At 38.4% G+C, this 27,318-nt stretch overlaps 2 protein-coding genes and 1 long non-coding RNA gene across 5 annotated transcripts in view; 1 reads left to right on the top strand and 2 right to left on the bottom strand.

Annotated features, from left to right (window-relative positions):
* Positions 1-429: 429 nt before the first annotated feature.
* LOC6559247 lies at positions 430-1,439 on the bottom strand. Its single transcript, XM_001986171.3, has one exon. The coding sequence runs from the start codon at positions 1,224-1,226 to the stop codon at positions 636-638; it is 591 nt and encodes a 196-aa protein (XP_001986207.1). The 5' UTR covers positions 1,227-1,439; the 3' UTR covers positions 430-635.
* A 7,690-nt stretch (positions 1,440-9,129) lies between these two features.
* Positions 9,130-27,318, bottom strand: part of LOC6561036 — a 52,053-nt gene continuing 33,864 nt past the window's right edge. Inside the window, exons 5-14 of one of the 2 annotated variants that reach the window (XM_032735057.1) lie at positions 19,320-19,452; positions 18,779-18,922; positions 18,408-18,608; positions 17,288-17,356; positions 15,742-15,851; positions 15,472-15,686; positions 14,023-14,161; positions 13,767-13,872; positions 13,524-13,686; positions 9,130-11,116 (exon numbers count right to left, since the gene is read on the bottom strand). In XM_032735057.1, coding sequence (XP_032590948.1) covers positions 9,915-11,116; positions 13,524-13,686; positions 13,767-13,872; positions 14,023-14,161; positions 15,472-15,686; positions 15,742-15,851; positions 17,288-17,356; positions 18,408-18,608; positions 18,779-18,922; positions 19,320-19,452 — 2,482 coding nt within the window. In that variant the 3' untranslated portion in view covers positions 9,130-9,914. The remainder of the gene's footprint in view (positions 11,117-13,523; positions 13,687-13,766; positions 13,873-14,022; positions 14,162-15,471; positions 15,687-15,741; positions 15,852-17,287; positions 17,357-18,407; positions 18,609-18,778; positions 18,923-19,319; positions 19,453-27,318) is intronic. The other variant, XM_001986169.3, reaches the window with a different exon arrangement.
* On the top strand, positions 23,407-25,889 carry LOC116805085. 2 transcript variants are annotated; one of them, XR_004365010.1, is made up of 3 exons: positions 23,407-23,421; positions 25,266-25,574; positions 25,654-25,889. It is a non-coding gene; the product is annotated as an uncharacterized LOC116805085 (long non-coding RNA). The 2 variants fall into 2 exon arrangements; XR_006246905.1 differs by lacking the exon at positions 23,407-23,421 and adding an exon at positions 24,801-24,820.

The raw sequence follows: 27,318 nt of genomic DNA, 5'->3' as shown, positions 1-27,318 counted from the left end.
AACGAAAGCAAGTCAAATAAATTACATAGCACTTGAAAACTTTGACCATTAAACGCTGTAAAGAAACCAACGGAAGCCAATGACGATGATGATGCTTTCGTTTCATTCGATATCAAGTCTTGCGTGCCTGTTTGGCATTGGTTTGTGTTTATTTGCCGGGCATTTTTACTGCAATTGATTTTCGGTGTCAGCTGCACGCACAGACAGACAGACAATTGTTGCGGCTGCGGCTTAAGTTTGTCGACAAATTGAAAACTTTTTCAACGACTCCAAAAAAAAAAGATCAGCGAACATAGAAAAATAAATGAAATCAGCAGTGGGCCAAACCATAAAGTAAAACCAGCGACTTTTGGCTGACAGCTGCACCCACAACAATAGTAAAAACAAAAAATACAAAAAACGAAAAGAACAATTAAATTTAAAGCTGACCGAAAAGTGGCTTTAAGATGTGGCTTTTTAATACACATATAAAGACACGACTTGCCTGCTGCAGCACAACTTGCTGTGCATTAATAAAATTGGCAGCAGCAACAGCAGCAGAAGCAACAGCAGGAGTAAAAGCTTCGCAAAGCAGCTTAGCCATCTATAAAATATGCATGCGATGTAAAATGTGAAAAGTTTAGTTTTTTGCCCATTTAGGCTCCACCCGCTGAGCTGTAGCACATGCTGTAGACGGATTGCGGTCGATGTGGCACATGCACCTGGGCAATGTGTTGCACCTCGTCTACCTGTATGTCGGTGCTCGAAAAGGGTGAGGCGCCGTTGATGTGTCTCAACCTTGGCAGGAATGTCCTTAAGCAGGCGACACATTCGCGCCACGTCTGAAAATAGTATTGCTTGTGAATGTGGCCGCCAAACTCAAAGATCATCGGACGATCCGGCGGTAGCTGATTCCCATTGGGTGGCACACTAATCATCATTATGCACCGATCGTACTTGCGATAGAAATTAAAACGTACATATTCCAGCGGCACCAGGCTGATCAGATCAAAGCACTCGATTTCCGCATCCAGAATATTGTATTGCCAATTGGGATCTCCGCATTGCTCGGAGCCGTGCTTGTAGAAGTTGTCACAGCCAAACAGCAGCATGCTGCTCGAGAGTCCAATTTGATATTGGCGCAGGCCCACGCCATGTGCATCGACCAGGGTGAAGGGTGACTCCACCATCAGCGGCTCATAGATCTCATTATATTCGGTGTGCAAAACTTTTTGCAAACGAAACATCTTTCGTTAGCAGGAGTCGCAAATGACTTTGCCAACGACTTTGGCTATAATTTAATTGAAATGTCAATCAAAGTTTTCGTTGTTTGTCTGCCTATGTCTGGTGATTTGTTTGTTTTTTTGAATTGAGCTCTGAGTTTGAATTTGGTTTTGGGTTTTCCGTTTTAGTTTGGGTTCAGGTCTTCGACTTTTCTCATCGCCTGCTGCGTTATTGAAACTATGCTGCAAAGTCAATTAAACGAATGCAAATCGATTCCTTGTCCCGACTGCATTTACATTTCAACTTAAATTGCTATTTGTCTGGGGTTGCAAGTACAATCTGATAGTTGCTTCGTAAAGTCACTTGAATATTATCGGAAACTGCCTGTGAAGTGCATAGTGATGAGTTGCCAACTCAAGAGTCAAAGTAGCTTTCACAAAACTGGAAATTTGCTTAATCATGCTTTGCTGCAACGTGCATCGATAAATGTTGTTTCTATTGTGTTTGCAGGTAAATCATGAGTTCTTCGTGTTTCTATAATATAATATAAATTATTAAGAAGCTTAAAGTATTTCTTTTTAATTTATTTACAAGTAAATGAATTCCACAGAAGATTTAAAACTTCGATTTAAATATTTTTAATAACATAATTTTTTGTTAAGCATTTAAATTTCATGATTTTAATTGTCATAAATCTGTTCATAGGGTATAAGAGTGTTCGCTGTGCTGTAAATAAATTGAATTTGCTCTAGGAATTTAATGTCAGTTTTGTTTCTGTCAACACCAATACTTATTTTATTTTTTTACATTTTCTGGCAATTTATGCTGTCTGTTTTCTGTTCTGTGCTGGCTTTAGCTCTTGTCCTGATTGGTGACAAGTTTTATATCAAAATCCTTTTTGTACAAGGCTAGATGTGCACAGGCTGGTAACTTTATTAAATGGAAAGGAAATGAAATGATAAGATAACCAGTATCTTTGCTATTTTCAAAGCAATTAATTTCATAAATTGGTTATTCAAAATCCATTGACATTTTCAGTTCAGAGAAATGGCAAAAGATTGCAATGCTGTCGCAATAGCCACAAATTACTTTTACGTGCGACCAAGCCCAAGACAATAGGATGTCCTGGAATTAATTAAAGGCAATTTTTACGAAATATTTATGATGCGCAATAAAATGAGTACGATATTCTCCTGCCCGAAGAGCAATCGTCCATTTGAGCAGTGCGCATAAATTCAATGCCACAACGTATTGTAATTAAGCCATTAATTTTAGCAAATTGTGCCACACACATCTCGATGCGGTAATTAATGCTTCAAATGTATTTGACTTATAAGACGCTTGTGATTTGCATCACTTAATTTCAAGTGCTTTGTTCAACTGTTTGTACATCTAATTTAAGTGCAAACCGCACACGAAATTGCTTCTGGCTACCAATTTTCGACAAATGCATTTGTGGTCGGGTTTCCCAAGCTCATGCCCACCCTAGAGTGGCACCAAAAAACCACTTCGTCCTCCAGCTCGACTGCACGTCAATTGTCCTTAAACTGAGTGCAGCAATTACGTAAAAGTAGCTCTAACAACAAAACATACAAAGTACATTTGCAGGCATAGTTATATGGATATGTATATATATATTTATATTTATTTGTGTGTGCGTGTGTTGTTTTTGTGTATGCGTGTGTGCTGTGTTTGTGCTTTATTATTTGTGCTTTTCATTGCTAACATTTCAGGTTTTATTGTTATATGTGCGACGCCACATAAAGCGAATAATCAGCCGTTGCTCATATACAGCTAAAAACAGATACATATGTACATAGATACATACATATTGTGCTTCCCGTAGATACAATGTTCGTTTTGCGCTGTACTCACTTTGATATATGTTCCTTATAGGGGCTGGCTCAGTCGCTTTATCTATGTACCTGCAGCCCATGTGAAATGTGTACTTTGTGGCTCACACTGATGCACATTTTAGCCAATGATTTCTCTCTTTGTGGCTGTAGTGTGGGGTGCATAAAATCTCAATTATCATTTAAGTCCCGCAGCTACTTAGAGTCTGCACTTGAATTGCCTCGGCATAATTGGTTTTTATGCCGTTTGGCAGCAGTAATACGAAACTTCATAATGTTAAATATTTTTGTAATCAAATATAAATTGCTATTGCAGTGATAATTAATTAAAATTTTATTAGCTTCCATTGGCTGTAAATTGATTCTGATTATTTTTCATACTGCTCTAATTAGATTTAGTGTTTTATTTATTATTAAATTGCGCAATTATTGAACTTTAATGCCATTAATTTAATTTTAAGCCTATCTATTTTAATTAAGTGTCAGTAAAGACTATAAATTGTATCTATGGTATTTGGATTGCAGTATTGATTACATACTGTAGATATAAAATATAATAAGGCATATATTAAACTAATTCTTTGGTGTGCGATAAGACATTGTAGACATAAAATGGCTTAAGGCATTTGCTGAACTCGCTTCAGTTTGCTTTAAGTCGATTTATCTAATTTTATTGGTAATCATCTTCGGTTTGCTAACATATATATGCATATATTTAAGCATTTTTTTTACAGGCGACCCGTCGCCCAAGGCATTCTAACCTGATCCTTTTACCATTTGCTTTTAATGTAATTCATCCTTTTTCTTATTAATTGGAAATTCCGTTCTCATTTACCCCACCAGGTTGTGGGACCCCAACATCACTCACATTTCACCCGCTCAACACCACAAATGACAGACGACAGGTGGCTGCTGCTCCACCAGTTTGCCTGAGCTTTGACTTCCTGCAGTGCCACCACTTACGAGCTCACAGTTGGCAAGTGAATTAAGCTTAGGGCACAATGCATTTCAGGCTTACGAGCAAAGTGCTGCCATTTTTTTTTTATTTTTATTTTTTTTAGACATTTGGTTTAGATTCAAGTGATCGCTTTCCCTTTATTTCCGCTGTGAAAGTAAATCGCAATCTGTTACTTTTGTACGCTCAATTGAAGCAGACCCTCCTCCGCCCCTTCCATTTAAAAGCGGATAAGTGGCAAGTGAGCGCACAGAATACAGATGTTATATTAAGTGGGAATAACCGAAGAGTGGTTGGCAAGACACATGCCCGACTATAAAACACAGGTGCCGACTTGTAGTAGTATTAATACCCTATTCCGATTCTTATTGTCTTACAAGTGATGCTTCACATGATCACATCTGATCTCAACCCAAAATTACTATATTTTGCAATTTAGTATAATTTATATTAAAGTAAATTTTTTGTAAATTCTGTCCTGCATCAGCTATGTTACTTCAAGTTTAAATTTTGTGCATGAATGCCAGGTATCCTTATCCAATCGGAATCTATGATAGCTCAAGGCAGGATATGCTTTGGTAGAATACATTCAATTTTAATATATTTATTTGTTACGTTTCGTGAAAGTGTGAAAATGAGAGGGAAACTATTTACATTGTCTATCTTTATCTCCATCGCACACATGCTGAGCTTATACTCAATTTTTGCATTTGAAGCTTATCGCACATCCGCATCTCATCCAAATAGCAACCGACACATTTGCAAAATGGCTTGTAACTGTAACGTCAGCCAGCCAACCAGCCAGTCAGCATTCAGTATCGTAGTCAAGTCATAGGTAAAATCAGTCTTTGAGTTAGGGTTGCGGTTGAGGGTTTGGGTCTGGGTCTGCTGGTTGTGGATTGGGGGCCAGGTTTTGGGTACCAGCTGAGTACTTCAAGCTTGTCTGCCAGCAATGTCTGCATTCAAATAGTTATGTTTAAGGAAACAAATGTATGTGTGTGTGTGTGTGTGTGTGGGTGTGAGTGTGAGTGTGTGCGCTAGACAGGTGTGGGACTACAATCCTTGCACTTGAGGCAGATTTATTTTTTACATATACACCTAAGCCAGTAACTGTGTAATGCAATTTATATGCACACTCAGATGCAGTTGTGCGTTTTTATTCCTTTTATTTTTTGCTTGTTTTTTCTTACATGTTTTTATATCAAAAAACCGTTTTCAGTTAAGCATTGTTATGCCCAGGTAGAGTTCCCATATTATGACACTTCTGACTGCAAGACTGTAGCGTAGCTGCCATTCAAAAACATATATAACATATTCTCTGAAGTCGGTTGCAACGTTTCCCCTATTGTGATGGTATAATATGTTTTGCAAGTGTGTGTGTCAATGTGAAGCATATGAAAAAGCACTTGAGTTACGGCAATGCAAACAGTGCTGCAGATGACATTTTATCAGATCAAAATATTTACGAAGCTTTCCACAAAACCAATTAACCGATATATTTTAAGGGTGAGAACTTAAAGTATCGCTTTAAGTCACATGAGCACAAGTGGCCTTAATTTGAGTCTTTATTGAGTGCTTGAGGGTTGGAGGAGGAAGATAAAACGCCTATCGCCCAGCTGGTGATTGTTTCTTACTTAATATACACTGCTTGGAGTTAAATTCATTTATGGGATAAGCTTGTTTAAATTTAGCAAGATAGAAAATATTTCAATATTATAAAACAATTGTTAATATATGTATTACTATTTATAATGCCGAATTGATCTAATCTGAAACGATAAGTGTTTCTTTTAAGTATATATTGTAGGTATAAAACTTAAAAAAACAAAAGAGTATTTAACGGATGGAAATAAAAAGCCACGTTGCCATTGTCAGAGGATATCGTGGCATCAAAGTTGCCATTTTTTTGTTGTTTTTTCTTTATTCTTTGGATAAGAACAACATTTATCGAGTAAAGTACACTATGCCCGACTACGACATATCCTTACAAATATTTTAAGATATTAACGACCTAATTTAACAGATGAGTTCAAATTGTCTAAAAAATTACAATATTTTTAAAATGTGTGCTTAATTTAAAAATAAATAAAAATCACATAATTGATTAGATCAGCTTGTTACAATTTCAAATTACCCTTTTGACACACAGTTTATATGAGTGCTGGGTATACAAAATTGAAAAGGCAACAAGAAGCAATGGAATCACAATGGAGTCGCAACAACTGACTGGGGCTGGTAATTTCCTCAGTCTGTTTTTGCCTTTTTCTCTTTCTCGCTTGATGTGGGCGGAGAGGCAGCTGCCGTTAATAAGGTGTTGTTCAGCAATTTCATTTTATTGCACTTATTTTAGGCATCTGCACACACACACACACCCACACACACACACCCATACACATACACATACACAGTTTAGCTTCTCTCAGTGCCTACTTTAATTTTAATTGGCCCAACGCACGTGAGCCCCAAGTGGCTGTCTTTTGCTGATGTTGTTGTTATTGTTTTTGCCCTCGACATGTTCCTCTATCACATTACACTTGGGTGAGTGTGCGTAAGTGTTTTTTTCTTTCTTTTTTTTGACGCTTTATTGTTTTGTACATAAATTTTGTTCGCCTAGCTGCTTTTTGCTACCAATTTTTTTTTTGGTTGGTTTTTGCAATTTTTGGCCTGCAAGTCGTTAACATGTTTTTATTTAATGCCATTTTGATGTGGCGCAAAGAAATTTCCACTGGCATTTATTGCCGTAATTAAGTGATGAAAAATGTTTGAAATTCTACAGCCCAGACCTTTGACTTTCACATTTACCAGTCATCACCCCATCCCCGTTGCTATCAAAGGTCATCATCAGCATCGACATGGTTATAAATTGTGAAGCACTGCTAACAAAGACCAATTCGTATTGCGTCTAAGTGCCTTTATTCTGTTATTTAGAATGCTTTACACCAAATGGCCTAACGAATTCAGATCTCAAATTTATTGCCAACCAAAATTAAGCTCCTGACTTGTGGCATTGCAACAGGCTCTCCATTAAATGTCTGTTGTCTCTACACAGAACAAAAATGGAGAGAGATGAGAATATATAAAAGAGAATATATAAAAATCCACAAGTTCAATTGCATAAGCTGTCTATTAATAGGATTTTTATGCAAGTGCCCTTATATAGAAGTTTTAGTAGATTTAAGCTTATCGTTTTTATACCCTGTCATACAATTTGTTGAAAAGGTTGTATGACTACTATAGGTTAAGGATACATTTTGAGATTTTTTAAAAAATCATATGTTATAATATAGAAGTATATGCAGACGTGAAAAAGGTAATTTATGTTAATATACGTTTAATATTATTACAGAATATTTGACTTTACCCAGCCAGAAAATTGTTAATTGTTTTCTTTATGTACATTGTCTGTTTTCTGTATAAACGCGCTGCTCATTTCTTCTGACTTTTGATGGCAAATAGAGTAAATAAAAACATTTTCGGAATGTTGGCTGAAAGACAGGGAAGTATCTTGCAGTATGAGAAGGTGGACACATTTTGCAAGAAAGCCAATCAAATATTTGGGGTTGTCGTTGCGGTCACGCGGCTTGAAATCTATTTAGCATTCGAGCCACAATGTTTTACACGACTGTCAAAGATGTCACGTTATTTATTATTGCAACGATTTACTTCAATGTATATTTTGTAAAATAGCAGATTTAATTTCCTCGTTATTTTTTTGCTGTCTCTGTAAAACTTTGTTTTTATTTTCACCTCAAATGTGACTGACTGCAATTTCAGTATAAATAAAAATATATAAAGTGAGCAGAAATTTAAAGTTTAAGTTGGACTTAATTGGTAAATCTTCGACTAAATGGTTCTTAAGTTAACGTTAAGACAGTCTAAGTAGCTTAAAGCATCAACTGCTGAATTAAGCATTTTGTGTACTAAAATTCGTTTCGATAAACTTCTTGCTAATCAGAAATATGTAAATATACGAATTGTTTGCCTTTTCCCACAAACTTTAATTTAGCTCTTTTAGCTGAAGTAGGAGTCAATAAAATACTTGGAAAGTGTGAAGTGAGACATGGGCTTAAAGCAACACGTTAAGGGAGTTCTTTAAATTAATTTCACTTGAAATTCACCGGGTTGCGTAACATGCTTGAGCATTCAATACACGCATATCCACTGCCGAAGTCCTTTACGAATATGATAACACTATCATGTGTTGGTGCATGTGGGTGTGTGCGAGTGTGCGTGAGTGTGCGTGTGTGTATGCTCTTAAGGGTCTTTAACCGTCGCTATCAGCCAGCTGGGGAATTTTAATGAAATGAAAACATCGACAGGCAAATGCTGTATAAAGATTTAAATTAACGTCTTGTTCAAAAACGGTTGATATTTTGCTGTGTGTGTATATTATGTATGTGCGCATGAATTCCTGTGTTGATGTTTGTTGGAAAGGCATTCATAAAACGAGCCCATAAATGGTAAAAAGGGTCACACAAAAATAAACAAAAAAACAGAAAAAAAAACAGACAAGAAGCACCCACAACACACTTATACATATAGTCACAGAGGCATGTCCATAAAGATAAAGGCAATAACGTGGCCATAAAGCGAAAGAGTCCTCAAGTGCGTGTGTTGTGCTTTTTCTCATTTTTTTCACTTGCTAATGTTCTTGATAGCCATACAGATATGCACATACTTACTTACTGAGGGCAGATTGAAAACAATTTTTGAAGCTACCCATGCAGGTGAAAGTTTTAACTCAATTGTTGTCGGCTATCGTTGCAGTTCCCAAGCTTTTGTTTCAGTTTACAGACATTTATAATAAACTTTTATTCATCAGATATAGTTAAATAACAATTTTCGCATTTTTATCGTACATTTTATGTATTTAAAAAATGTTTTTTTTTTTAATTCATAACTTCCAATATACTTCAATAAATGTGTGAGCAATGCTAAATCAATATTTAGCTGCACTTTCAATGTAATCAATTTATTTTTATTTTTATTTGTATTTGTATTAGTTGTGTTTTCGTTCTTGGGGCAATTGTTAGTAATAATCGTTAGTAGCTACAATTAATCTAGGCTCTGAATTATGAGCGCTCTTTTGTTTTTTTTTAGTTATATATTATTTAATTATTTTCTTTTTTTTTGGCAGAGATATGTTTATTTTACAGTTAACAGCTAGAAGTACGAAACATATCTAAATAATCTAGGTATGTATATCTGTGTGCGCGTGCTCAATTATAATGCCATTTTCAATAGCGGCACTTGAAACATGACTTAGTTAACTAGTTAATGGTTGATCATGTCAGCTACTCTTTAAGCTATTGATGACGTTCGCAATTAGGTTCGTTAGCGGCTTAGCTAAAATTATTTGCGAATGCAATTTAAATGTAAATTAAATTTTGGCTTGCTGCAAAAGCACATGATTTTCAACAAAACGGCGACGCTGCTTGTTTGTGTGTCTGTATCTGTGTCTGTGTCTGTGTGGGTGTGTGTGTGAGATTCATGTGTTTGTGTTTGTATTTCAATTTGAATATGTGTGTTTACCAAGTGCAAAGTATTCACAACATGGGGCTCATTATCGTTGCAAATGCTTTGCGCCTGTGTTTTGGGCCTGAAGGCAATACAAATCGCTGACCGGCTGAAGTGTCCCATTTGGCTTCATTGAAATCAAGCGTTTTTGCCAACTTATTAGTATTGTTTTAATATACATATTCATAATATCTTTGTAATAGTATTACTTGCTATAGTTTCTATCATCATACAATTAAATTTCATAAAGTCTTTTTTTTATTTAATTTGCATAACATAATCATTATCAATTTGCAATTTTAAAAACCAAAAAGAAAAGCACTCTCTACCTCTCTCTCTCTCCCTCTCTCTATCTCTCTCTATCTCTCTTTGTCTTTCTTAAGCTTTTATACAGAAACCTCCTTGGTGTATTTGGACCGATCGTTCAAATCAAGCACCAGCTTATCGGGACGCTTGGCCCGCTGCCCGCCCGCCCCGCTGCCACTCGTCTTGTCCGTTTGGCTAGTGGAATTGTTGGATGTGTTCGAGACATTGCCCAGCGATAGCTGAGCGGCTATCGGCTCCGAATCGCTATCGCCCGGATGCGTTGTCTTATAGAGCGCAATGTCATCTGTGGAGCGGGCAGTTTTCGTACCAACAACAACAGTCACAGTGTTGTCCTCAGTGCGATCGAGGAGCTCACTGCTTCTCGTTTGTGTGGGCGGCGCTGGGTGTGGCTCTGCCTGTGTGCAACTGCCACTGCGTCTTCTTAACGGCTTATCGCTAAGCCTATACTTATTTCTACAGTTATCACAAATTTGATACGAAATGCTCACCTCCGCCTCGAGCAAATTGCGCGGACCACGTTTACAGCTCGTTGGCGGCGTATTCGTTGCTGCCGTACGCACAACCGGTCGACGTAGCTGCTGCTGCTGGTGCTGCTGCTGCGCCAGTTGCATCTGATCTAGATCGAGATCCTCGGACTGTGAGCACATGCAGTCCAGCTTGATGTTGGCAAAACTCAGGCTGCCCTCCTGCTGTGGAGAGCCCAGCTCCTCACAGGCATTACGCAACGGCGGACAGCAATAGTAATGCTCCTTGGATGCGTCCAGACACCGACTGCAGATGATGTGTCCATCGGCGGTGCGACGCAACAGCTGCTCCCGAAAATCATCGCCACTTAGCTCGGTGTTTATCGCACGCTCCTCGTAGACAATTGTCGGCGTTGTTGGTGACGCCGATGAGGGCGGCGTCTCCAGCACCATGGTGGGTATGCTGCCACGTGAGGCGGCAGCAGCAGCGGCAGCAGCAGCAGCCGCAGAAGCAGCAGCAGCTCTGCCATTTGCATTATTGTTTTGCTGCATCTGCTGGTTGTACTTTTGCATCTCGGCGTTGAGCGCCAGCAGAGGCAACGCACTCTGCCGGCTCGCTGTATGCGTGGCAGCAGCAGCAACCATCATTATGCCACCGGGCGTCTTAAGACCGTCGAGCAGACTGGAGATGGTCATTACAGCGACACCTTTGGGTGGCGCCATCTCCTGTATGCGCTCCAGCTGCATGCTCAACTGGCGTATCTCCTCGAGCGCCTCCTGGTCGGAGAGCTTCGTCTCTGCAATACAGAAATAAGTGTTTGATGAAGTCGTTCATCCTGCCTCATACTCATCAATTACAATTATTGCACAAACACGTATGCGTACTCTAGAGGAAAGATCTCGACTTGCAGATACCGAAAGTCATTATCAAATGTTATAAACTTGATCTGCACTTGATACACAAGAAATGATATATTACAAATTTCAAGTCTTTAGTCTCTAGTCTCCCAGATGGACATGGGTTAATCGACTCGACTGTTGCCGCTCATCAACAACATATATTTACATAATGGGGTCAGAGATGCTGCCTTGTGCTTGTTACATCCTTTTGCACAACTTCATAATGCCCCTTTTAATAATTTTGAATGGGATCAGGGTATAAAAAGCATTATTTACACGCTGACGCAACTTTCAAGTGGAAAAGCTGCCAGAACGAACACCCTACTACCGCATACCCCCCTTAACTTTTGCACTAAAAAAGTTGCGCTCATGTCAAAAGTTGGCTGGCATAAGTAATGTTCGCTGTGAGGACAACGAATTTAAATGCGTATTTCTGTAGCTGTGGCAGCCAACAAAACAGGCAACATGAAAATGAAAATGGACGCTGTTTGTGGTTAGGGACAGCCTACCAGTTTGTGTGGGTGGTGGGTGCTTGGATGGCTGGATGGGTGGAGCAGATTGCACGATGATAAATGGCCGTTCAATTCAACTGAAAGCCTGTCAGTGTGATTTAAGTGAGTCCACTCAGCGCCACTTGACGCGACTTTCAAATACAACAAACAACAACAACAGCAAGAACAAGAGCAACAACAAGAAAAACAGCATAACATAAGAGCAGTAAATTTTTTCTTTTTCTTTATTTTTTTTTTTGCTGTAGCTGGATTTAGATTTATGGCTGTGAAATTAAGCGTGAGCAGCAGAAGTGGCCAGAATTGAATTTATTATATGCGCTCTTTGCCGAATAATGCCACAATATAATCCACATATTTGCACAAAAAAAAATATATATATATATATTTAAAATTCACCACACAAATACAAATGCACATGAATATAAGCTAACAACTTTGTCTCTAGTTGCGTGTACGTGTGTGTGTGTGTCTACTTTTGTATATATGTATTAGTGGCGTTGTTATTGTTTAATTTAAATATGCAAATTGAAGTCAGGCCTCTTAAAAAACGCAGCACGCAACGCATCACAATGAGAGAGCGTCTAGCAAATGTTTTTAAATTTAACGCACAATTTACGCAACCACAATTGCGGCTGCCGTCACAAAAAAAAAATAAATAAATAAAAAAAATATATAAGAAGAGAAATAGAAATACGAGCAATAAAAAATTAAATAAAAAAAAATAAAAACCGCACCGATGAGGAAAAGGTCGCTCATAAAGCATTAAAACATAAAGCGTCACTCTCGGTGATAAACTTCGAAATAGGCGCCGCAAATTAAAACTGAGGCCCAGAAAACCATTGGCCAAAACGTAAGTAGACTTTCTCCCTAAAGGCGTCTGGAACTACTAAATTCTTGCTTCTATTCTTGAGCCACGCCCACCTGCCACATAAATGCTTAGCTTTTTCTACTGAACAAACTTTTTATGGCCCACAACTTTTATGCTCTATCTAATTTCGAGTATCTTACACACTCAGAAAAAATATTTAAGCTAGAAAACGGAGGATATGCCATTGCTGGCCTTTTTACCTTTCACAAATGTACTTCGCAGAAAAGTAAGAAAGTACTTCTTTGAAATATATTTTCGGGATTGGTGACATTTTATCAAAAGAACATCATCAGGCATTGAGAGACTTCGGGGAATAAACCCTTAACAAATTTCGATGACTCTTGTCTAACACGACTTTGCCAACAAGATAAAAAAAAAATAAACAAACAAATATGTCAGTTGAACTTTTAGCTTGGCCGCCGCTGCTGCTTCTTCGTGACAACACACACACACTCACACACACAGAAGTACACACAACCACTGCTGAACATTCATAGGTTAACCGCATCAAGCAAAGAGGACATTTTTGCGTAGGAGACGCTTACATAAATCAACGCTGGGCTTGACACAAGATATCTGCGAATATTCAAGTACATATGTATGTGTTATGTGTATGCAGCGGCTAGACGACGTTGCCACTGATAGGCTGACGCCACTTGCCATAAGTTTATTTTTTAATTTGCCAAATAAAGTGCCATAAATAAAAGTCAAAACAGTTGACTTAATCAGCATGCTTGCATAAATTGCCTGGTCCAGTTCTACCATGTAGGACTTGTGCATCATTTGTCAAAAGCCAAATTCAAGTAGCAACTTTTGGCTCTTTGCTGTTGGCTTTGCTTTACTTTGGTCGAGCGGACGGAACCGGACTGGACATATCGTTAGGCATAAGCGTCGATGGGCAAGCATAATGATGCAATTACTTACCTGCCGAAGTGGTGCCAGCTGCAGGCGCCGTTGACGTTGTCACCGAACTTGGATGGGCAAAGGTTCGCACCTGCGGTCGAAAATTGAATTTCGCCCCCGATGCCTTGGCGCCCATTCCGATATTCTCCTGATGCGACTTACCGCTTCGCAGCACGATGTAAACCTGAAAAGTAAAAAGCAATATAAAAGAATTCGTGGCAACAACTGCAAATCCATCGAAGCATTTAATACACACACACACACCTTGCTGCCAAAGATGAGGGCCAGCAGCAGCGTCACCGTCAGCTGCGTGTGGCAAAAGAATATGATATAGAGCAGATCCGGATTTGCGGGAGACTGCAGAAAAAGCCTGACAAAGAAAACCGATAAAATTGTAAATGCTAAATCAAAGATAATACCAAATGCGAATCGAATCGAATCGAATCGCATCGCAAGAAAGAAGGAAAACAAAAAGCAAATGCAGAAAATTAAGTGCTGAGTTTCCGAGAAATCTACTTACATGGACACGTTGAGGAAACAAGTGAGCAGGAACTCATTGTAGATGGCCATTGATATGAAGCGGCTCTCATTGAATTCCGACGGCGCCTTTCTCACCATTATGCACAGTCGGACGCCCCAGGCCAAGAATAATACTTCCACTGTTTGACGTGGTGAGCATACATAAAAAAGCGAGAGGGAGAAAAAAAAAAAACAAAATAGTAGAGGGCACAAGTTTTTTCGTTGTGGATTGAGTCCTTTGTGAGTTTGTGTGGCTTTTTACTTTGGTTTTAATTTTAATTAAAAACTTCAGGGCTCGGTGCTTGCAACAGTTGTTGCTAATTATAATTGCTTAATGTTATTGTATAGTCAGTACTCAATATTGCGAAAGAAAGAAAAACACACACAGCGTTAAATTGCTAGAAAACGTTGTTAGCCCTTTTCTAAGTTCAAAGAAATGCAAAACAAAGCAAACGCCAATTTGCATCATTCTTTTCACAGTTTTAATGTGCGCTTCTAGTTGCGCTTGGAATGTGCACTTGATAAAAATCAACTTATTTAGAGTGCAGTGAAATCTTATCAGTTCATTTTGCTGTCTTCTGCTATACTTACTGACTTCTGTGAAAAGTTGCTGCAGCTGTAGCATGCAACGCTAATCAAGAGAGGGAAAAAAACATAAAAAGTACCCTAAAAAACGCATGACTGATCTAAATTTCCGCTGACATAGCTTAAACAAATATTTGTGCATCACTGCATCATCGAATTAAAAGAGTGCACAGTCAGAACTATTTCAAACTTTATTGCGCTAACCCAAAAAATTGTGTTACTTTTTTTTTGCTTTGAGCGCAATATTTTTTGATGTTTAATCAAATATTTATAGCATACAAATTTAGAGCTCTCGCTTGGCAATTAGTTTCAATGCTGGGATTTAAAATTTGGCTTAAGCTAAAAGCATATTTAGATGATTAAAGTAGTTGTCACATTTTAATTTCTGTAAATATATCTCTAAAATCTCTAAAAGGTCTAATGAGATGCTCTTCAAAGTGACATTTTTAAATCGACTAACTTGCAATTAGCGAACAATCACTATATAGTTGCTGCTCTGCCTTTTTGAGGGCGAGAGGAAAGTGAAAAGTCGCTTACAAAAACTCGAATTAGCTGCACTGGACTGCAAGGATATCACTCTATGAATGGGGCCTTGTGACTGTATTTCAGTTTAAGCCTAGAGCACACATACGCTGCTTATTTTCACTTAACTGCTGGCATTCCATTTCGACCTTGCTGCGGCACACAGTGCGTATGCGTAATACTGTATTTGACTGCATCGCTCTGTATTCGTGCGACTTATTTCTTGTGTGTATGTATGTGTGTGTGTGAGTGTCGGGTTTGGTTTTAAGTGGCTTCAGTATCAATCAAGTGTGCTGTCTATGCTCGACATGATGAAATGAAATTGCTGGCTCTGTGCACTTACTTGAGGTGAATGTATAGTCCCACCAATCAGTTTTGCACAGAAACGCCTTGAGGTCATCAGCAGTGCGGCCAACGACAACGTCCGGGGGCGACACCAATGTGCGTACCAGCAAACAGGTTCCAATCGCGCCGCATATGATGCCCAGCCGCTTGAGCAACGCTGCATCTGTGATTTTGACAGCTTTGGCGGAACGAACCCGAAATATCACTGAAATCCTGTCCGAGATTGTGTGAGTAGGAAAGGAATGCATTTTAGATGTTCCCAACTTACCGCCAGGTTTTCAGCATCAGTGCACCGTAGGTCAGGGAGAAGCCAATCTCACGCAGCCAGATGCGTGCGGTGCACGTGTAGAGATTCGGATTCGGATACATCACAATATTCTAATTGAAGAATAAAATAAATAAAAAAATGGAAAGGAACAATTTTGTAGTTCAGTAGAATATTGTGGAGACTGCTCGGGCAATTCGAATTGCAAAAGACATTTATGTTGAGGCGGAAATGTTTTGCTTTCAGCTACGACTTGTCGCAGGAGAGAGCCAGAATTGGGAATAATAGTTAACAGGAACGGGAAAGATGCCAATTCAACTGTACATTTTGCGCACAGCAAAAGTCTACCTTTTTCATGAATATTTTGGAATTTTTCATAAATGTGCACTGTTGCTAGCTGTGCGTAAATGTTTAATGTGCTTTCCTTTTCTCTGAAATATAAATAAATCAAAGCCAATGCCAACAACAGGAGATTCGGATCGCTTCGGTCTCCCACTCTAAGCACATTTTAAAAAATCATAAAGCAAACGAACTGCCTTTGAACCAAATAATGTATCTTTTTTAGCTCGGTCTTTGGCCGTTGTGCTCCTGGTAAATGGCACAAGCCATACCTTAGATAAAACAGCACAATATATCTTCTGACTCGCATTGTCTGCTGTCTTCTGCATAAATATATATATATTTATTCTTTTAAATATATATGCATATAATTTGACGTATGTAGAGTGTTTGTGAAACGACGAACTCTCGTTTAAAGTTCTATATTTGGGCAATATGCCAATTTTGTTCGTCAATTTTGATCAATCCTAAATCCATCAATTTAAAATAGGCAAAAGTCAGTTTTGTAATGGATTTCAACTGTAAGGAATACATGGCTACATTTGTCTGATAAAGAGTATATGCTATGCATATTGTGTTTAGTGTTAAAAATAACGTTTTTATACTGTAATCGACTTTAATCCAAATTAAAGAAAAACAATCTAAATTTATATTAAAATTGGAAACCATTTTAAATGCAATACACTGATTCAGATTGAATTTTATCTGAAGGCTTGTCAACTATTTTTGTAATTCATTTTTCAGCAATTTAGAATTCCGTTTCATATTGCATACATAAATATTAAATTCTGTATTTAAATTGATAACAGAATTGGCAATCTCGTGAAATGCAATGCACTGATTCAAATTTTGGACTTCAATTTAAAATTGGACAACTATTCTTGTATTATTCATATTTTCAGCAATGTAGAATGCCGTTTCACATTGTACACACATATATTTAAAGCCAAACAATAGATTAAGCCAATTGAAATAGGAATTTAGTAAAAAAAACTTTCAGCAAATTGTATGAGTTGAACAACTTGTACAGTTTCTTTTTTTTTAAATAGTTTTGGCACAGTTTACATTTAAATTGCAGTGGAAAATAAATGTCTCAGAGTATTTGCTCTAATTAAATGAATACCAAATAAACTTTTAGATTAACTTTGAGTTTGTTTGGTTTCAGTACTCACAGCAGCGTATCTTATAGTTTAGATTAATTTAAACTTACCGTGCAATAGATGCAGAACGCGCCGAGTGCAATGACCCGCAAAAGGGCTGGGCTAGCTGCGCGCACAACCTACAATTGTTGAAATGTTTATTACACTGTTAAATTGGGTATTAAAGGATAAGTGCAGACTATATTTAGTATGCTGTGCTATGCTGAGAGTTCGCTGTTAAAGTGCAAAACGTGGCGTGGCTTAGTTAAAATTCAAATTGAAATCGTCTCTGATCTGAACAATTGAGCAGAGCACAAAGCAAAACGCACAAAGTGCAAAAAGGTCACCTAAACAGAGAGCTCCAGACAAACTGGAGTCATCCTTGGCTGCTGCTTGTCAGACTGAGAAGGATTTAGCGGCATTTAATTAGTTAGTGCGGAGGACATGAGAATGAAGTAGAGGCAGACGTAAATGCGACAGAATCGCATTAGAAATGAAAACATTTTCGTTTGCTGACTGCGCTGATTCTTTGGCCTCCCTTCCCTTTAGACACACACAGACAAGAGCGCCAACAAGGGCAATTTAATAATTCACTATGCTCACATACATGTCTGTAATATGTATTATGTACATAGGAAGCGATTCGCAGAGGAAAGTTTTGAAAACGGTTTAAAAACTATTCGCCAGAGACTGTTGGTCCATGAACGTACGTAATGAGCGCACAAGTGACACCGGACTGGCCGCAGAACAGTGTGCAGTCGGAAGGAAGGAAGGAAGTGAAAGTGGAAGGGGAAGTGGATATCACTGTGTGTGAATGTTTGCACTTCCGTTTATGTGCGACAATTTCCGGGAACGAACGAACGAACGCACGCAGCACGTACAAAATTAACTTGAAACTAACAATGCTAAGCAGCTTAGCATTCCAATGACAGCAGCTTAGGTTGGCCATGCTCCGAAGAGGATCTGAGGCATTTGACAACTTTACTTAAGCTCCACCCAGTCCTGGCCTGCTGACTTACAAAACAACAACAACAAAAAAGTTGTCTCTGCCACTTTGAACAACTGGACAGCGAGATGGCAAGTGGGCAAGCACTTGCTGCACGGACACGAGCACGAGCACGAGCACGCGCAACAGTCAGTATAATAATTATATTTTCGGGCCAAGCACAATTGTTGGTCACTTTTACTTACCTTCACTTGTTGATAGCGAAACGTGAACCAGGCAGCGGGGGGAAGCAAACCGATAACAATGCAGGCCAGTGCCACAATGCTGGTGCGCATGGGCCAGTTGAGGGCCGCAATGCAGGGCGAGGCATCCTCGCAGGAGTCACAGCCCTCGGCGCAAGGCAGGCACTCGTATTCGGTGTTGCTGTTGTACGTCGAGTTCTTGCCCTACAAAGAGACACAGGGCAACAGACATGACTGGTGGTGGCTACATATTAAATGAGTGTTTCGGTTAAGCGTTGGCAATTATTGAGACCACCTGACTCAGCGGATTTGTGTTTCAGTTTCCCCGCCATCATGATAATGATAATTTATGCCGCAATACAATTTAAACGTACCAGCATCAGCTTCTCGTACTCCTCCTCCAGCAGGCTGCCATTAAAGAACTTGTGCTGCGCGACCACATCTGGAAAATAGAAGCCCTTGCGGCACAGGCATTTGTAGGAGCCGCGCCGAAAGCCCAGACCCATTATTGCCTCGCACTGTGGTTACGCACATCCAGTGGTAGATAACATAAAGAGAAAGGTGAGAAGTGTATAGAAGTGAAACCATAAGCAATTGACTGCTGACTTCTGCGTCAACACTCAGCAACAAATATACATATGAACTAGAATTCGGCTATATAAAGCTTATATTATTTATCAGCAAGAAAGAAACTGGCGAAAAATTCAGCACATCCTTTCTAAAAGTCTTAATTAAAATAAATGATAATAAATACATATAAAAATCGCAACTCTTCTTATTTACCAGAAAGAAAAAGGATAGATCATTTTAATTACGAAAAAAAGACTTTAAAATACTTAATGAAATATTTGTATTTTGAGGAGTAAATTGTGGGGAATGCTTATTATCTTTCTGTTGTATTTTTTAAGTACCCACCATGGTAGTCCGCTGCTTGCACTTATCGGTGCCGGCAAAAATGTTTAGTGGTCGCTTTGTGCCTGGTGTGTGCCGTTGCGGACACTGGTCGATATCCACGCGGCGCAAGTCAATATCAATGCCCGATGTGCCCCTGCAAAGGAACGAAAAAAACAAAAAAGGACGAAGCCATTGATGAGCAAAGGCGTTAAACAATTTATGTTATTAATTTGTCAGCGCTTAACAATCAACTGGGCGGAACTTAAGCCAAATGGCGCCATTTATAAAATCAATTCAATAAAACGTGCCTAGCGCCAGCGGGCTGATATTTATTTATTCGTAAGTACATAAGTATGTGAGTCCAAGACCAGTTCAGACCAGAGACCATTTGTTGTGCCAAGAAACTGGTTCGCATTTTTCTGTATGTCAGAGTGTGTGTGTGCTTTTTTTTATTTGTCCATCGAGCGATGGCAAACAATAAATTCCGTCTTTGATTACGCATATGGCCGTCTGTGAGTCACATCCGAAGATGGAAATAGAAAGGATAAAAGCCAGACGGAAACTAACAAGCGTGTTTTGGTTCCGGTTCCCAAATGAAAATGGACGCAAAAAAAAAAAAAAAATAGTAGAATATTATTTCCTTGTTGTTCCGCTTTGGTTGGCTTGCCTTGTCGTTTTACAAAGACATAACATAAAGCCATGAAAAGGGTGCACTAAGCCGCCAAACAACTCAGCCCGCACTCACACTCCAACCAGATCAAGGAATTCTATATGTCCGTCCCGGCAAGGGCAGCTGGCAACACCCAATTACACGCATTCCTAAGCAGAGACTCGGGAGGTTCAGGCAGCCGGAACACATCTAGAATTTACGCATAATCTGCACAGTGGTACATTAAATCACATATCATTTTCATAATACTATTACATTTTTCAAGTCTACCAAAATTTTGTCAAACCTGAACTGATTGTCAAAATCAAAAACTTTCTGATTAGCTTGGCATATAGAAAATTAATAAAATTTAAATTTGAGGATGTATTCCAAGAAACCAACTTGTCCAAATTGTATTCTCCTATAACTTTGACAAACTTAACCCTCAAAACTTAATCGATTCTCAAAGGAAATACATATTCGATAGCGGTTTGTTATCAAGCTTATATTAATATGCATTAAAATGTTGAAAGATAATCTACAATGAGATTTTATTTCAAAAGTGTATCTCTAATCAATCCTAGCTTAAAAAGTTATGTACCTTAGTGGCAACATGTATCTATATTTTTCATTTAATTTATGTAAAGCTACAAATTTATTTATCAATTATTTGCAAATTTAACGAAGCGTAAAATTAAATTAAATATTTACCTTGCTCTTTGAAGAAGCATACTTCGCTAATTTCAAATTATTTTGTATCATGATACTATTTTTTATAACTTTCATGAAAATATATTCAAATATTTACAAGAATAAACCCAATGTTATGTGCTCTACCAGACCTTTCGCCTATCGTCAGCTGTTGGCCTTTTTTAACACACAAAGAGCCACACAGCCACATTAAGTTGGGCATACTGTGTGTGTGTGTGTGTGTGTAGGCCCCATCCTTATGGGGTCTGGAGTTTCATGCGCCTGTCAGTTAATATTGACATATCAGTTTGTATTTATTTGATTGTTTCTGACAACTTATTGATTGCAAAAAAAGGGATATATATTGGCAGAGAACGACTACGAGGACGTAACAGGACTACACAATGGCCATATAACATTATAATAATGATTATGTTAATTCCCCTGTAGTTGATCCTAACGCCTTTGTGTCCCGTTCATCCGGGATCCTACCTCATTGCCTGTTTTTTTCTTCTTCTTCTGATTATTTGCTTGCCTTTTATTCGGTGTGGTTTCGTTTTGTCAGCGTTGCCAGTGCTGCTTTTGTTGTTGTTGACAGTTTTGAAGATAATTTGTAAACGGATATCGGAGAATAAGCTTATCGAGCTGACCGGGTATCTGTCTGAATGAGTTTCGTACGGCTCATATTGATTTATTAGTTTGGCGCCTTTGGCTCCCATCCTTTGTGCCTGTGCGTGAGCAGGATATATGTATGTATGTAAATATATCTGTGTATGTATGTTTGCTTGCTAGCCATACTGCTGATGCGGCAATTTGCCTTGATGCGCCTTTGATTAAGTGTCGTCCAATGCCTACAAATGAGCTGATAATTAATTGCTGTCGTGAGACACTTTCCATTCCAATCTACATCGTTCTCTTTCTCTTTCTCTCTCTCTCTCTCTCTCTCTCTCTGTCTCTATCTTTTCTCTCTCATCAATGGCCTGCGCCTGTTGATTTTCAATTTTATTGCGGCTTCTGCGGGCTTTTATTAAGCTTTTTACGATTTCTGTTGTTTGTCCTGTTTTAATACAGGGTCTAGGTCACTTGTGTTTAGCATCCAACTGATTAGCATAATTGGGTTTTTCTCCAATTCCCACACAGCATACGCAATTTATTTGAGAATGCTCTAATTAAACGATTTGAGCAGCAGCTGCCTCTGATTAAAACCTGAAATGTACTTAATTTGTACATTCAATTGCCCGTGATAGTAAATCAAATGTCAAACGTATTAACCTGAAACACCTAGAGATATGTGGATGCTCAACATTTAACTGCAATAATCAAATAGTTATATTAGATTGGGTAGTATCAAGTCAATATCTTTAGCAATATAATGGGGCTTTTAAGTATTCTAAACTATACTCTATAACACTTTAATATTGAAAGCGTTTAAGCCGTTAAAGCAAATGGATATCTATACTTATGTAACAAGTACGTAAGATCTGGCAAGCACGTGCATTGCTCACACAGATAGTATCTGCACATATGTGGAGATAAAATGCATTTTCGTGAGACTTAAACCGACACACAAAAATGTATATTTACACTCACATGCATGGCACGTGCGCATCATTTAAAAATTGCGGCAGCTAATCCGCTCACGAGCAAAGTCCTCGATGGCAGCTATCGAGTGCATTAAGTTCGTTTTGCCAGTGCTATTGCATATTTTGGTTACAGCGCGCATCCAGTCAACAAGAACAACAGCTATATATATATATATATATATATATATAATTCTACACGTTCTCGCTGTTCATTGCACGCACGCATTTTATTTGTACAGTCAGTTTTGTAAACAACTCGCATGGTTGGACTTGTTGTCGCATTACGTATACGCATAGAAGCAACTTTCAGCGCCAGTAGTTATTCCACACATACATATTGAGTCCTTATCTAATGCACAAAATCAGCTTTCATCTTTGCAGTTTTCACCTGCGTTGACATAGCTGGTAAACCATCAAAAATACGATGACATGCCACAAAATTGGATTTTAAAATGAGGTTATGCTGAAATAAAGAACAAATTTTTGCTTGCTTTGTTGACCAACTGTGAACTACATAAAAATTTTGGTTGAATTACTCTTCATAATCACTATAAAAATTCTTATTTATGATGACATAACGAATATATGAATATAACGAATGAAAGTTAACTCTGATTTGTTTTCAATTTATATCAATTGCTTTGTTTACATTCAAATAAATTTAAATATACTGTCTGTTTCACATAACTTTGCAATATGTGAGATGAAAACCCATAAAACTTCACAAAAGAAAAAAATCAAATCTATATTTGTTTTTCGCTTTTTGAGTATAAAAAGAAGGATAGAATTTTAGGATAATCAATTCGAATTTCTGTTACAGTTGTTATTTGTAAACTGAGTAGAATAGTTTTTATTATTTGATATTTGGCACCAACTGCAACATGTACACTTGTTGAATAAAGAGTGAATGGTACGAGTAATTGGTTGTTGTCAAGGCGTTGGCATTGTAGCCAACTCTTGGCTCGTGGCATGTGAAATGACATGACTGCCCCAGCGTGATGATGATGATGATGATGATTGAACACGTTACCAGCTAGCTGGCTCATATTTCTCACAGCTTGTGTGTCATAGTGTGTATGTGAGAAATGTAAACAGCAGGCTTTGAGATTGGAGCAAGTCAACAGTTAAGATTGCCGGCTGTCCGCAGGACTCATGACTGCCCATAGTCAACTTATGGATGCACGTGCCTTACAAGAGACGAGTAAGTACTTGTTCACACACATACAAGACTTGCCACTGACTGAGAATCCAGAATTCGTAATCATGTATATTCAGGCGATGCAAGCTTGACTAGCTAACAAGCAACAACTGCACTTCCCGTCTATCTACGCACAAAGCAATGCTTATTGCGATATTTGAGATTTCCGTTTCCGTTTGTCTCATTACGCTTTCCCAGTCTTTACACATAAGTATGCATATGTATCTGTATCTGTGAATGTGTGTGTGTGTGTGTATGTGCAATACTTTGTAGATATTGCAACATAAGTCAAATAAATAAAACACCGAGATTATTTTGAATGTGCGCTGGCAGAGCATGGGCCATTCCTGCCTTGTGTAACGTTGAAAATGTTTCTGCATGCAGCGCACACTAAGCGAAACTTAAATGAAATCAAATAAAATTATTGCCCAGCAGGAGCATTCCATGGGCACAATTCAGCCACGCCCCGTAACGCCCACAGTCCAAAGGCGAGTCCTTTTCTCCCACTATGCGCACAGCAGGCGTTTAATGTGATTTGTGCTTTATACTTATATTTCCGTTTCCGTTTGTTTGCATTGCGTTTCAGATTTGAGGTTGAGGGTCGTGATTAGTGACGGTTAGGGTCGACAATGCTTGTTTTTCTCCTCGCAATGCGCATTTTAGCATTTTAGCATTGTGTATGTGGCTGTGTGTGTGTGTGTGTGTGTGGAACCTTCGAAGTGCCAAATAATTTTTAATATTATTAAGTTAATGTTGCTGGCCATTGTTGGTCGCCTGCATTTATCATGGTATAACGCAGCGTAATACATAAATTAAATCAATTAGCAACTTTCCGTGCCGGTCGTCGGGCTTCCCTTGTCCTCGCTGCCTGGTCCGGTTCCAGTCAGTTTACGCCAGTTTACTGCCACGAAGTAAACAAATTAATTATGCGTCAAGTCTCACAACTAATGGAATACTGATAGCAGCACATTATTAACACGACCCAGCTAGCCAGTTGTACCGATCTTTTGCAAAGGGTATTTGCATTTATTTAGCAAATGTGTAACTTGTCGAAATTGACATTTAAGATTGCATAATGCAAATTAAGATACCTTTAATCTTATTTAACTTGTGTTGACTTCATTTTACAAACTAGTTACTCGTCACAGCCATTGCGAAATTCAGTGAAAAACTGATTATCTCTGTGAAAATTCGCTTTTAATTTAATTGATTAACTTCACTATATTTACCACATCAGGCATGTACTGCTAATGCATGAAATGACTCTTTCACAAATTTAGTAAAACTGGAAAAAGCGTATCCACATCGAATGCTTAGTAACAAATGGTAGAGTGTCTAATCATCGTCAAGTTAAGTTAACCAGTTTCTTGTTTTTTTTTAATGTATTTTTACGAAAGACAGGGTAAGTGCCAAGAGGTTTTAAGCTGCTGCAAATAATGAGCATTGCTGTTGGCTGCTGCAATTTATGTGGTCGAGAGGAGAATGCTGGGAGAGAAGAGGCAGGGAAAACTGCACCTAATCGAACTCAGCAAAGTTTTAAAATTTAGACATTAATTTTGTTGCATCCGTCCATTGGGCGGGCCAAATTTATGTTGCAACTAATTGCAGGCAGTTAACGTGCTTCCGCACAGCCAGTCAGCTACAGACAGCTGCCTTTTAGAGAATTGCTTCATGTGTGTATGTGTGTGTGTCAGTGTGTGTGTGTGTGTATAATGTGTGAAATTTATGGAGCGTAGAAAGTCATTGAGCAGTGACATGTCGTATCTAGGCATGCGTGTGTGAGCCATCTTCGCTGCTGCTTATAATTGATTACTTTCATTACATATTGCCTGCCACCTGTGGAAAAGTCGACTGAGCTGCGAACTGGGACTGGATGTGAGACTGGGACAGAGTTTGATAGCAGCCAGCTGCTGGTAATGAAATTTGGAACGCCTTGGCCGTGAAGTGAGCGTAGCTGTTATAATTACGCAAGCCATTAGCCAAGTTGCCAGAGCCAAAAGCAGTTGCGTTAAATTTCATTTGCCCGTTCTGCTAAAATATTGTTCAACGTGCCGGCAACTCAGCTTCTGCTGCTGTTCTTGCCTCTCACTCTTCGTCAACTCGTAGCGAAAAGCGAACAATGCAAAAATATCAGGCGGAATACTATCAGAAATTATGTAAGTACAAAAAGCCGCTGGTAAAAGATTATAACCGATTAATTTCCTAATTTTTTTGTTGGAATGTGCTGGGCCGCAGCGCATGCGATTTACAGCCACGTCGCAGCCGGAACCGGACGAGCTGCGAAAGATTTATCCCCGTTACTGCTATCGACCACCACAGGCCGACAAGTCCTCAATTTAAGCCTACGAGAAGTACATGACAGAAACTAGAAATATTTTCTTATTGAGTAAATGAAAGGAGACTTGATTGGCAGAGATTTAAATAAGTAAGCATGCACGAGTCGCGAGACCTCGACTTGGTAATACCCTAAACCCAGCTCTTAAAATATATTAAATCGATTAAACGACAGGTTATTTTTATATTGTTTCAAGATGTGTTTGAAAGGTAGAAAAAGGCCACAGAATTCATCGACTTGTGACAAAAAATATGAAAATAATATCTTACATTCTGTATTCAAATGTTTAGTTGGGGTAAAAAAGATATATCATAAGCCATAAAATTTCAGTTAAATATAAAAGATATTAAGTTGAAGCCCTGTTATAACATTTAACTACACTTGATTACCATACTATTCTTATGAAAATAAATTAAATTAAATTGTAAATGATAAAAAAATGTTTCTTAATGAGTTGTTTTAATCATTTATAATTGCGCTCGTGGGATAACAAATAAATTCTTGCAATAATAGCATCATAAGACGCTGACTAGAAAACAGATTGTCAGCTGGAATTTGTTGATACAGTTCTTGTTGTTGCCTGTTGCCAAGAAATAATTACAAATTAAGTATGAAACGAAGTGGAAGTGCGGACAACGACGATGACGACGACGAGGAAGACCGGCTAATTGTGCAGAGTCCTTCCTACCTCGACCTAACTCAACCCTCCGTCCGGGAATGCCTACCGACCACGTATATCTACTTGTTCGCAATTTACTCATAAAGAGCAAAAATGGCTTTTAACTGTCATTATTTTGATGGGGAAGCAGCATTCGGGCACTTAGTTTGATGTTTGATGTTCTAACTGCTCACTGGGACCATAGAATTTCTGACAACCATGCTATAAATTGTAGACAAGTTGTTGTTGTGGTGTTTTCTGTCAAATGACCTTGTTTTACCCATACTGAGAATATTTTAAGTTTCTCGTTTTGTAGGAGGAGTGTCCGACTCCATTAGGGATATATACTCTTAATCAGTATCATTAGCAGAGTCTCTTTTTTCGGCGGATATTACTTTTATGAAACTAACTTTCTATTTACCGATAACAGACTACTATATCATATTGCCGTCAATCGGCCGGTTTCTTGCAAGTATATGCAATCTTCGGTGTGCCTAAAATTGCCCTTCCTTCTTGTTTTCAGAGATCTTTCAACGTTTCTGTGCTCGCAAATATTTGTAATAAAGCGACTGACACTTACAGATGATTTAACAAATTTAATGAAACGTTGCCAGCAAATTTTCATACTATATGTATGTCTATTGACCCATCCTCATCTGCCTCATCTAGCAGCCAAGTAAATAAATTAAATATGCTCAAAGTGAAGTCTTCATACAAAAAGTGGCCACTATGAAAGTGAAATGTGTTCAAAATTCTTGATTTGGCAAAACGCTTTCGACCAACATCAATGAAAATTTCATTAAATATTGCAATTTGCGGCACACTCCTCGTACTCTTAACCACCTTCTCCAACGTTATGCTCATCATATACACTCGACTCTATTCGGACTTTTTCTTTTGCAGTTAC

Source organism: Drosophila grimshawi, unplaced genomic scaffold (assembly GCF_018153295.1).
Source record: "Drosophila grimshawi isolate 15287-2541.00 unplaced genomic scaffold, ASM1815329v1 contig_1367, whole genome shotgun sequence".
Classification (NCBI taxonomy): domain Eukaryota; kingdom Metazoa; phylum Arthropoda; class Insecta; order Diptera; family Drosophilidae; genus Drosophila; species Drosophila grimshawi.
The sequence above is the reverse complement of the archived record's forward strand: the minus strand, read 5'-3'. Positions and strand labels throughout refer to the sequence as shown.